The sequence below is a fragment of the Talpa europaea genome (assembly GCF_964194135.1).
Source record: "Talpa europaea genome assembly, chromosome: 9".
Classification (NCBI taxonomy): domain Eukaryota; kingdom Metazoa; phylum Chordata; class Mammalia; order Eulipotyphla; family Talpidae; genus Talpa; species Talpa europaea.
In genome coordinates this window covers 24,506,779-24,519,395 of record NC_140076.1, presented here as the reverse complement: position 1 = coordinate 24,519,395, position 12,617 = coordinate 24,506,779, and the positions used below count along the sequence as shown (strand labels likewise).

The following is a 12,617-nucleotide window of genomic DNA, read 5'->3' as shown; positions in this document are numbered from 1 at the left end:
GCATATAGAGTGTATAATGTGGAAGACGGTGCATGACGTGAGAATTTATCTTGGCCTATCTTGCTATGAACATGTCACATAAAGTTGTTCTTTATGGTCAAGGCAGGATTCTCCCAGTTCTCTACAGATATCCACTGTAGTGAAGTAGGTCAGAATGATAGCACCCACAGCAAGGCCTTCTCTACATGGGTACAACTTAGAAGAGTCCCTCCCTGACACTTTTTAAAATTGAAGATCCACATGACTATTCAACTCTGAATACATAAATAACCCATCAGTCTAATAGCAATACAAAAATCACATTGTAACATTAATAATAATACTGAAAAACTGGGCCTCCCTGGTGGCGCTAGGGTTTTTAAAGCACCGCACTATGAAGCAATCGCAGTCTCTGCAGCACGAGTTTTTTTTTTTTTTTTTTTTTTTATAGAGGCATGCTTTATTTATTTGTTTGCTGGTTTGTTTGTTTGTTTTGTTTATACATGCACTGGGTACAGTCAGAAGCGCGGGAGGGTGAGAGAATTCACCAGAGCCAGAGCGGGAAGCAGAGCAGGCAGAAGGACCGAAGTACACTGCTGAGGGGAGCAGCGGGCGGCAGGAGAGGTCTGCACGCCATGTGGGACCCTCCTCTGGTGGCCTGGGAGCAGCCGGGGATCGAACCTGCGCCGCAGAGGCCGCGCGCAGTTTCGCAACCCAACGCTCAACCGCTGCGCCACCGGGGAGGCCCTGCAGCACGAGTTTGATCCCCAGCTGGCCAGGAAGCAACCAACATGGCGCAAAAGCCCTCTCCTGACTCGTCCACTGCTCCCCTCAGCAGTGTACTTAAGTCAGTCTGCCTGCTCTGTTCCCCACTCTGTCTCTGGTGAGTCCTCTCACCTCCTGCATCGCTGGCCTGTACCCCAGATCTTGTATGCATAAATAGATAAATCTTTAAAAAAATATTGAAAAACTAAAAATCCAAATGTCCAACAATTGGACAAGAGTTAAAAATGACATATTCAAGTGACTGAATACAATAAGTGTTTAAATGTTAAACAAAACTTTGATTATATAAAATTATTATGGTATAAACAGGTGAAAAATGGGTTATCACCCATTATTATTAGGACTGTGAGAAATATCTTGTGTCATTATACTTTTCATACTTTCCAATGATTTTTTTTATCACGAGTGTGATATAATTTCCATAATCAGAGAAAAACAGCTTTTGCTGTTTTTTTAAAAAAATAGCATTTAATGATATTTAGTTAATAAGCACTCAAGGACTCTCCTGCCTCTCCAACCTCCAAAATCCAATATACAACTGGTCTGGAGTCTGTTCCCATGGTAACAAATCTTTTTTCCCCCTTAAATTTCATAAACGTGTGTCTATGAAACTCCATCCTATTTTTACTTTGCCCACAATATGGACCCTTGATTTCAGCCACTTGTGTCAAGCTGCTTCTGTTCACAGACTAGGCTCAGAACCAAGTCAGAATGCTCAGAGGAGCTGATTTGGAGTCTTCCAGATGCCAGTGCTGCATTTAATGAGGCATCCCTTCTCTCACATACAAGCTGGAACGTTAACATATCACTCACACTGTAAGAAAGACCTTGTCTCAAAATTCTCCTTGGTGTAAAACAATTGCTCTAACCAAACTGCTCATGCTTACCTGTAGAGAGACAAAGTCACTGGTTCCAAAACAGCTATTCTTTTAGGAAAAATGCTTACAACATAACAGAAAAGCCTGAATCTTTTAATTTTTCTTCCTCATATCAGCTGTCACACATAAATTGGCTTTCATTAGCTCTGCTATTTTCAGTTACTTTGAACAAAAGCATCATGGTAAGAAAAATTTTCCTTCCTGTCCTTGTTAAAGGGCTTGTGTCGGTTATAACCTAAGTGGTAAAGTAGCAACAAGAAAAAGATGCCAATGCCCTACAAGCTTCATACTGCAGCCTAAGAAAAATTCAGTAAAAAGTTATTTTTTGAAGACATAAGAACAAAACAACCATCCAGACACTATTAAGACAAAATTTTTAACTTCAGGCACTAGTGAACTCATTTCTAAATCCACACTGGGGGACTTTCCAGTAAGACAAGAAAAGAGGAAGACGTTAAAATTTACTTCATGTATATTTCAGGAAGTAACGTTGTAGGATTAATGTAAACCCACATATAAAGACGAAAACAGTGAGGCAGAGTTTTGGGGATTTACGGTCTTTCCATCACTAACAATTTCTGCAAAAAAAACCCCAAACAAACAGAATGGCTATTTAAGAAAAGAAAAGCTGCTCTATTTTCTCAAATTACTCTGCTAGGACAGCTACAGCTGAGGGTAGGTTTCTCTTTCTCCCTTACTTCCTTTACTATTTTCAATAAATCATCATAAAATAAACATGTTGCACATTTTTTTGGAGGGGGGAAGATTGGAGAAATGACATGGAGTCTGAAGGATTAATTTCTTCTTTTTTTGGATTAAGAAAATTCATTTTGAAAGTTTTGACTTAAAATTTTAAAAAAGATAAAAAAGTATTCTCCATGTGGGCTGTAAAATCCAGCACTTTCTAAAAAACTATACTCTCTGTATATGGCAAACCAGATTACCCACATAAAATAGGCAACTGGCAGGTGGGGGGACAAGAGCAAGGGTCAATCAAATGACCAAAGAACTACTTAACATTACTTGAAAAGGAAAGAAGCAGCCAATAATAAAAATCCTATTTCCAAAAAGTGATATGTCACCAAGGTAGGATTTCAGGGCAAGTTTCAGCCACATGTGAGGGAGGATGATGGCGTAAGGGTAGAGTTGGACAAACTGAAGACAACCACCAGGGCAAGCCTTATGCTGATGGGTGGCCACAACTGAAGGCAGAGTTGGCTCATCTTTGGGGTTTTCCACTGGGGAAGGACCTGCAGTTCAGCCATCAAAGATCAGCATCCACAAAGCCTGTGGGTGGATACAGGATCCAGAAGAGTGGGGGTAGGAAAAGGGAAAGTTTGGAAAATGGAATCGTCAAATACGGTAGAGATATGTTACAACTATTCAGCATGAGTCTTCAAAGATGCATAGATATGGGCCTTCCTGGTGGCCTATGAGTTAAGTCTTAGCGCTTTCACCCTGAGGGCCTGAGTTTGATCCCCAGGCAGGGAGCTAACCCACATGGCGCAGCAGACTTCTCCTGTCACACCCATCCCTCCCCTTAGCAGTGTATTTGAGATCTGCCTCCCACTGTTCTGCTTCCCACTCTGTTTCTGGTGAATCCTCTTATCCTCCACACCTCTGGCCTACACATCAGTTATTCTACTCAAAAATAAATAAATAAAATCTTTTTTTAAAAAATGCATAGATGTACCTCTTAAGTTGAAATGAAATGGCTGAAAAGGACTGGCACCCTGGGAAGCAGTCCGATATGCTTTTTAAAATACCAAATCATATTTTAATCACATCTGTGGATCATAGTCATACTGTTAGGGGGAAATGATGTCCTGAATTAATCCCATACAGGCTTTGTGGACCCCACCCCCACTCCAGACTAAAGCCATCAAGACATTGGGAAAGACAAATCCCATCACCACCAAAGAGAAGGTGGCTGGGACCTGAGGGTGGAGTTGGACAGCCAGGTTGGATATAAAAACCAAACACGTGGGTCTTGGGGGGCTCGCGATCGCTCGCCTCCTGGCTTCAGGGCTCCTGGCTGGCGGCCAGCTCTCAGAGTGCCATTTTGGGATTCCTGATCGGGGGATCGGGTAGGACTCATTTAAAACTTTGTCTCCCACTTTTCTCCCTAAGCTGTACATTTCCTCATTTCCCCTTCCCTTGTAAATAAACCTTTTATTAACCTTTCGTGTGTGCCTGCAGTAGAGCATTACTAAGTCCTTTTAAGCGCGCGGATGAGGACCCACAGTCAGGCACCCCGTTTTGTATCGGGGTTGCTCTACAACAATACCTGCCAAGGGGAAATTAACTTTTGGAGAAAAGAGAAAAACAATGAAACCTATGCAGTTTTCACAGGTGGTAACTTTACTTAAACAATCAGCGCTCCTTATCCATGGCCTCTGTAGAAAATAACAGCCTAAAAGCAAAACATATTCACACACCACTGAAATCATTTGCTGGCCTAGTTCCACCAATTCCATTAATGTAGCAGGGGCCCAAAGGCAGGTGACCTGATTGACAAAAAAAGCACCTCTAGGAAGTGCTGAACTTATATCTTATAACTCATTAGATACTAGTAGCAATACTTCAGAAGTTTTGCATTTAAATGGAACAGCAGCAACCTTCCTTACTAGACCAAGTTCTTTTCAAGCTCAGTTTAGAATTAAGTGAATCTAGTGAACCCACCTCCCTCTCCCAGTGCTACCCGACCTGAAGTTATGGAGTGGGTGTAGGGTGGGACAGAGAAGCCAGCAAAAGTATGTTGGCACCAGGGAAATGAGTCCACCATCATTACCTTAACTATTAAGACTAATCTGTAGCATATTTTAAAGCTGCAATCCTCAAAGCTTCTTTGTACATCTTCTGAGTTACTGACGCAAGTCATCCAGCTGTAAAGGGGACAAGTTCCATGTATATACATCATGCCTAAGGCTTCCCAGAATTGACAGGGTGGGAACTTATCTCCTGAGTAACCAGATGATAATTCACTCCAGGCAGCAGCCAACAGTCAGATACCAAATCAACAGAAGCAATTTTCCTGTTCACAGACCCTAATTAGATAGGCAATGACTGAGTAGTTACATTACTTCCTGGGACTAATTATTGTTTCAGCAGCAGATAAAATCCTTTAAAAGCACACAGGTTGTATCTGCCTGAAAACCCTTCTGATCTAAAATAATTCAACTATTTACTTATAAGGAGAAACAATTATATTGGGGAAATTTTTTAAGTGCCCTTGCCGGTGTCCACTTGCATCCTGTCCTTGCCCATTCCATCATAGGGAACCACATCTCCCAGGCTCCCTTGCCAACTGGTGTCTGGCTAAGGTTCATCAATGGGAGGTACCGATAAGGATAAGCAGCAAGAGGAGGGGAGAGGGCAAGGTAATGTGCTATCTCTCTCCCTCCTTCCCTCATACCGCTCTTCCTCTGTGTCTGAGCTCCAGTTGCCACCAGACAGCTATTCTCTCCAGGTTCCTGGCTCATACCAGATGGCTCAGGCTTCTGGCCTTTGGAGACACCAGCAGCCTCTGTTTTCCTTAGGGGCACGGCAGCTCCAGGTGTTGCTAGTCTCTGGGTAGTCTCACCAGCCCATTTACCTTCTCTGCTCTTACAGCGACCTGGTCCATATATTAAATTCCCTTTGCTTGTATGACCTACAGTGGTTCCTGCTTCCCTGACTAGCCCTGAATATAAAATCCTTTTTAAACTTATTTTCAGAAAATGAATAATTTCCTAAGAATTAAATAATTATTAAGATAACCTTAGACTTCTTCTAACAAGAAATAAAATATTTATAGATTGCAAAAGCAATCCATTAGTTTAAACAAATATTTACTGAGTGCCTAATCTGTGCCAGGCGCTGTTTTAGGTGCTAAGAATACTAGAGTGAACAAAACAGACACAAATCCCTGCCCTTACGGAGCTTACATGTGGCAAATTACAGCTCAAAAAAAAATGAACCAATATAGAAATATTTCTTTAACAACAGAGGAGTTTGGTAAAATGAATTAAGCTTAAGATGTTCTGCTCTAAATAGGCTTGATTCCTACCTTTTCAATGTGGTATGCTGAACTTTCACATTCCAGGGGCCAATACAGAACTTCTTCAAAGCTAGTATCTACTTAAACTGGCCACTTGCTCAAACAGAAGTATAACTGTGATAAGGAGTTAAGCAGACACAACAATAAAAGTTAGGCGTCGTATACTTAGAATGTGAAACGTGTGTTTTATGCAGATTCTTGCATGGCATCTTTTTCACTGGGGATACCATTTGGAGGAATTGAGTCTGAGTCAATTTACTAAGTCACTTTATCCCTTTTCTGTGGCACAGGTAGATTCCATCAACATAACATAAAGACAGCTGCAATGTACATGGTGAGTAGTGCTGCAGTCACCAAATGCATGGCACCGTTTCTAAGATGGTATTTTCAGGCAGAAGAATAGAAACAGATAATGACTCATGTGTTGAATAGTTATACAGACAACTGTGCCCAAGAAAGCTGCCACCTACATACCATAATGACATCAGATGAAAAACGCAGAAAGGAGGTAGGTTTCTGACTTATCTGAAAACTACAGATAAGGCATTGAAAAGTGTATTGAGAAATGTGACTGTAGCTACCTGTTTACACATCCCAAGCACTGAACAACCAAGAGCACACATCAAATATTCAGTGCTCTTCAACTGCTTGAATATAAAAAGCATATTCAGCCTCTCCAAAGTCAACTTCATCAACTCCAAAAACGATATAATAACTACCACTGGCATTTCACTAGGCTTTTCTAAAATAATTCAATGTTCTTGGGAAGGTACATTTCCCAGGAGAGCTTGTGGGTACAACACTCAGACCTTCCTTCCTCTTAACAATTACAAAACATTTCATGTCTGCAATACTTATAATTCTACTTGAGTAGGTGAACTTCTCAGACTATGGGCTTCTGGCACAAAAGGGGTCTAAAGCATATTAGCAAGTCAACTTCAGTGCTTGGATTTTCAGTTTATTGGTCCCTGCCTACCTGTCAAAAACTTTATTCCTTTGTACTCCCCAACATGTAGTCAAAATATACTAAAGAATCCCCTCCTGTGCACACGCGTGCACACACATAGACACACACACTCTCTCTCTCACACACACACACACACGCACACACAAATACATGACACCGCATACCCTGGCACCTTGGCACATTGTTTCTTCTGTCTATAATCAAAGCCCCCTAACATCACCCGGCAAAGTCATGCTTATCATTAAAGTCGCAGTCTACTTCTTGCTTTAAAGCCACAACTTCCTGAGGCAGACTTGTTTATGTCTTCAATGCTTTCACTTCTCCCTTCACACATTGCCTTAATGTTAATTACTACATTGCATCATATATGTTTACTTATCTGCTACCCATTAAACTGTAAAATCGTTGAGACCAAAGGCCCTGTTTTAATCTATATAATCTGATACTGTGTCTAATACAAAGTAGGTGCTTAAGTAATATTTTCTAGATGAATATATATAGTACAGTATTGCAGACTTGCAAATAGTTTCTCTAAAAAGAGATGGCATTTTGTACATTATCCCACTGCCCCAGATGATATTTAAAGGACACGGAGAACAAATAGAAAAGTATCTCCCAGGGAACAAGTTTAACAAGTTGATATTAAAAGACAATCTAATGGGGACTCTGAAAAATTACTTTCAGTAAAACTGTGTCGCCCTAATGACAATTGTCAGAGTAAAGTGCATTAGCTCTAAAACCCCAGCAAATTATTTGATCTTGGCTGGAGAAGGGTGTTTAACAACTGGAAATGGAAGAAGAAACTCCATCTGTTGTCTAGATCTGTTGGAATTTTTTTTAACTCTAAAATGTGCCACAGATAAAGCTAAAATAATTAAAAATTGATGGGAATGTTCATGTTCTATGGAGTGTCATTTAACAAGTAATGATTTAGCTATCTATGGAAAACAAATACAAAGCAAAGCTAGAGATACGTTTACTGGGGATGAAATTTAGAACTACTATTAGAAAATTTCTACACAAGGGATCCCTAGTCTCATCTTTCCTACATGTTTGAAAAGTCAGGAAACATGCAGAGACCATGCTCAAGGGTACCACAGAGAACATTTGCAAAAAAAAAGCCAGAACCCCTATATAAAGGAAATGGCTTTGGCTTAAAGACTAGGGGATTGATGGGTGAGTCATTCTAACCAGGGCTTCCAATAACCAGAGTATTTAAGAAAATAAAATCAGAAAGTGAAGCAAATAAAACAAACATAAAATAAGAAGACCAGTAATGGTAACAATAAATAATGCTTACATTTGTCTAACACGTTACTTTGAGGCACTTTGATTTTTCAAATGAGGAAAATTAAACTGAAAAAGTCAGGTGATGAGCTGAAGGTCACAAAGCTAAAACAGGCAGGATAAAAGAGTTTAACTGGCTGTTCTCCAGTCCCTCCACAACTGCTTGTCACCTGAAACATGGGCTTATAAGAATTAAGGATGGATCTAGGATACTTTCTCAAAAACCTTCAATGAAAACAGATGTCTTCCAAGTCACTTAAGCAAATAGTTCAACTGGACTAGATACAGATAACCTAGATAACCTAGATACAGCCTTAGAAAATACCTTGAAAGAATGAGGAAGTTCCTCAATGTGCATGGAGAATCTTCGTGCTCTCCATGTTATGCTGTTGATTGAAAAATTCAAGGTGTCATGAACTATGGGTGATATGCTACTATTTGCATAAAAGCACTGCAAAATACAGATTTAACTGTAGTTGTCTGTTTATGTATATATTATCTCTTAAAGCCACAAAAGAAATTACCAACTGTGGTTACTTCTAGGAAGGAAAAATGGTGGCTAAGGAATCAGGGTCAAAAATAAAACTCTTCACTATACTCATTCCCTTTTGTACCTTTTGAATTTCGAACCACATGGAAGTGCTATCTTGTCCAAAAAGCAAATTTATATATAAATTTAAATTTTATATCCTTTCATGGCACAAAGGTAAAGCCAATGTTAGGTGATTCAGGTAAAATATTTCAGAAATTAGATGTGGCAGAAGAAAGAAAAGTGAAAAATTATTACAAAGTGTTGTCAGACTCCAGAATTCTTGTGGTGTTTGAGTCTAAAGTAAATATTCCTGAAGACCATCAAATTTCTTCCATTGTGATTCTTTGTTCATTAAGCAGCTCTCAATTTTTTACAAGACTTGATACCGAGTAGTGTTCCAATAGCAGACACAAGTATTCAGGTCACTAGAATGGGAGATCCTTTCATGGTAAATAAGTTAGTATTTAATTGAAACCAGTCTGAAAAGGTTGATTACGAGTCATTCCAGGCACACTGGTAAAATGTGGAACTGAAGACCTAAAAACTAAAGCTTGAGCAACATCACCAAGGATTTATTCAAAAACCAGGCAGACCCATATGTAGAATTACTATGAACATATTTGAAATTTTCAGTATGTTTGTTCTCTGTTGTATCACTACTTAAGTTATGCCTAAAATATTAACCGAAAGTCACAATAACTTGATAGTTTGGGGTGATGAGGAAACCACATCTTTGGACCTATGGCAAGTGATAGTATCTTTTTTCTTTAAGTCATGATCTGATAGTTGTTCACGTGATCACTAAGACAACCAAAATTAGGGAAAAGGAGAGGAGTTATAGAAGGGGCTAGATCATTCACAATTTGGGTAAACTGAGGCCTCAATAAATGATTTATTTAACTGAACTAAAAGATTTTTGTTATTATGACCAAGCCACTGAAGCTACCAAATTAAAATATAAAACTTATTTGTGAAAAGCAATTGTTTTAGGAAACAGGATTCTACCATGAACAGCAGTTAATAAAGTTGACATGCCAGCAGTTACTAGTTCTTATTAAGTATTAACTAATGCTTCCTTACCTGATCCCCAGTAATGCTATTGATAAAAAGCAATGGAAAATTTGGAGGAAGTGACGAATCAACCTCTCTCTCCCATATGCCATATTTTATTGGAATATGAGTAAGTATCAGACTGGCTTGAGAAATGGAGGCTGGGGGTAGTACGAATCATCAAAATGGCATTTGACACCCTAAATGTAACAATGCTCACTCCAATTGGTTGTTTCACTGTGACTCAAGATCTGTCAACTGAGGACACAGGATTTTTAGTAAAGCCAAGAGAAACACTCCTAAATTTTAAACCAAGTCTTTCAATAGACCTAATACAAGATCTAACAAAAGTCAGTTAAAACAACTTTACCAAATAAGCTGATTCTAAGGTACTTTTCAAAATCCATTCTTCCTAAAACAAAATTCAGGAAAGAAGTCTGGGAACCTGTTTTCCTAAAGTGCACTAAACTATATTAGCAGGTATCCAAATCAATGTTTAATTCCCTTATTCTCCTTAAATGACCTTATTTTTCTAAAATAAAAGATAAATGAGTGAAAGTATCAATTAAGCATCTACTTCCTTTCTCAATATTAATAAACACAAATACATGTGAATCTTTGCTGGGTACTATACGTTCAATAAGCAGATGGCCAATAACCTTGGCAAATCCACTGCATTATGAACAAAAGTAAATTAACAATAGCTCCCCAAATGCAACAATCTCTTTTCCCCTAATCAAGCAGAAAAGAATTATCCCAACTCCTTCAATTATATACCAAAGAATGCAGAAAGAAAACAAGAAAACAAAATATTTACAGAACTTGGTATGTGTACCTTTTGAGGGCAAACATTTCTCGAATAATCAAGCTTTCCTGTCATATCAATTTTATCAAACCATGAACCTTTGAGGCCACAGAAAACAAAGGTTAAATGGCTCTGCCATTTTACAATGATCCTATGTCACCTTTAGAAGGGTAATCACCAGGGAAGCGACAAATTCGATGCATCCCTTGCTTCCTTTCCCTCACTGGTTAAGCAGATCCTGCACTACAGCCACAATCTGCTAGTTTCTCCCACCACACACACATAAGGCCTCCAACGCACTCCACAAACCAGGGCCAGGCTGTCTAGAAATCCGCACTGTGTCACTGCATAAGGCAGCTTCTGACTGCACACATCCAGGAAGAAGGGCTCGGAGGCTCTGTCAGATCTCAGAAAGGCTGTAAAATGACAGGAGCTGCTAATTAAATAGCAGCAACAATCACCACCTTTAAAAATCATTTAAGCAGTTTTCCTCCTGTGTCTCACTTTCTCCTCTCTCTCTCTCTCTCTCTCTCTCTCTCTCTCTTTCTCTCTCTCTCACACACACTCACACACACACTGCAGCTCACCCCCCAGCTTTGCAAGGGGGCATGCTGAGAGCTCCGCGCTGCCTCTGGGCTGCCAGGTGGCCCAGCACTCATTCAGAGCCCTGAAATACAGACATTCTCACCTACACGTTTCCCGACACTTCCACCCTCACCACCCCCTCCCCCAAGCACACACACTCGCCCTCGCAACCTCTCCCCACACCAAAGCAGGCGCTGCAGAACACCCACCAGCCTCATTAGCAAGAGCAGCACGCGTTTCCATTTCAGGCGGCCCAAGCCCCAGACACCCCCGCCCCAGGAGGGCCCCCTCCCCGGCTCGGCCCCGCGCCTGGACCCCTCGCCCCCAGGGAGGATGCGCTACCTTTAGACTGGCAGTCCGCGCAAAACTTGTTATCCTCCTCCAGCAGCAGGTTGGCCAGGACCGCTTGGTACCGATCCACGTCCTTCACCGACTTGCCGGTCATGGCCAGGGTGCCGGCGGGGGCAGAGGGCGACTCGCCCTCCTCGCCCCCAGCAACCTCCGCCGCAGTTCGGGGGTGAGGATCCCGGTTCCCTGCCCAGGGGCACCTCCTGAGCGAGAGAGAACCGCTCCTCGACGCAGCCCCGGCGCCCCTTCTCCGGTCAGCGGTGCCCGCCCCCCACTCTGCAGCCCCCCAAGTGTGGGCCCCTGCCCCCCCCCCGCAGGCCCAAGACAAGAGGAGGCGGCCGGACCAGGGGTCCGTCACCCAGACTGAGGGGCTGCCGGGCCGCCTGGGTGGGGGCAGCAGAAGACGACTCCCCCGCCTGTCCGCGGGCCGCGCGTCCCGCGCCTCGTCTCCCTGGCAGCTGCCGCCTGCTCTGCCACCACCTCAGCCCCCTACTTCCGGCAGCTCTTCCTCTCGCCGCCACCCAGCCAGGCCCGCGCATGCGCTCCGCCTCCCCGGCGCCGCGCCGGCTCTTCCCGCGGCCCCGCCTCTCGGGAACCCGGGGGCTAGATGAGGGCGGAGCTTGGGCTCGGACGGAGGAGCCGCGGGCACGCCCCTGCATGTCCTTGGAAAAGAATGAATGAAGCCTTGACGGAAGGGAGTGGAAAGAGGATTTCCCCGGTGGCTCAGCGGGCTGAGAAGCTGTCTGCAGCCTCTGCAGCGCGGGTTCGAGTCCCGGCCAGCCAGGGAGATACCCACATGGCGCGGCAGACCTCTCCTGTCTCACCCCCTGCTCCCCTCAGCAGTGTATTTCAGTACATCTGTCTGTTCTGCTCCCTGCTGTGTCGCTGGTGAATCCTCTCACCCTCCCGTGCCTCTGAAAAAAAAAGGGGGTCTGACCTGTACCCCAGTTCTTGTATTTTAAAAAAAAAGGGGGTGGAAGAAAGGAAGGGGAAAGAACAATTAATATATACTGAGCTCTTTCTATGTACCAGGCACTGTACTAAAGCGCATAACAAGATATCCCAATATAATCCTCGGACCCTTATATAACCTGAGCCTGTGGATACCTCCAAACTCCTGATGGCATTTATTCCCTTCAACAGTCCCTAACCCACAAGATATTAGATCCTTCCCAAATTTTCAGAGGATTCTGGTCCCCTCTCCTCTCACTTGGAATACATTTTTCCCCACTGAATTCTCAGCCCCTGTAATCATTAGCTTTCCTTTTGCAATTGCTGCCATCTTTGGACATGGTTTTGCCTGGTGCCTAGATACTTTGTTCTTTCTTTCCTGAAATCTTCTCCAAACAGTGCAGTTTGGT

At 42.4% G+C, this 12,617-nt stretch overlaps 1 protein-coding gene across 1 annotated transcript in view; it reads right to left on the bottom strand.

Annotated features, from left to right (window-relative positions):
* SMAP2 (small ArfGAP2) overlaps positions 1-11,517 on the bottom strand; it is a gene marked incomplete at its 3' end in the record, with an annotated part of 37,719 nt that extends 26,202 nt beyond the window's left edge. The window contains exon 1 of the mRNA XM_084241558.1: positions 11,251-11,517. Within this exon, the coding sequence (XP_084097684.1) occupies positions 11,251-11,353 (103 nt within the window). The 5' untranslated portion in view covers positions 11,354-11,517. The remainder of the gene's footprint in view (positions 1-11,250) is intronic.
* Between the last annotated feature and the right edge of the window lie 1,100 nt (positions 11,518-12,617).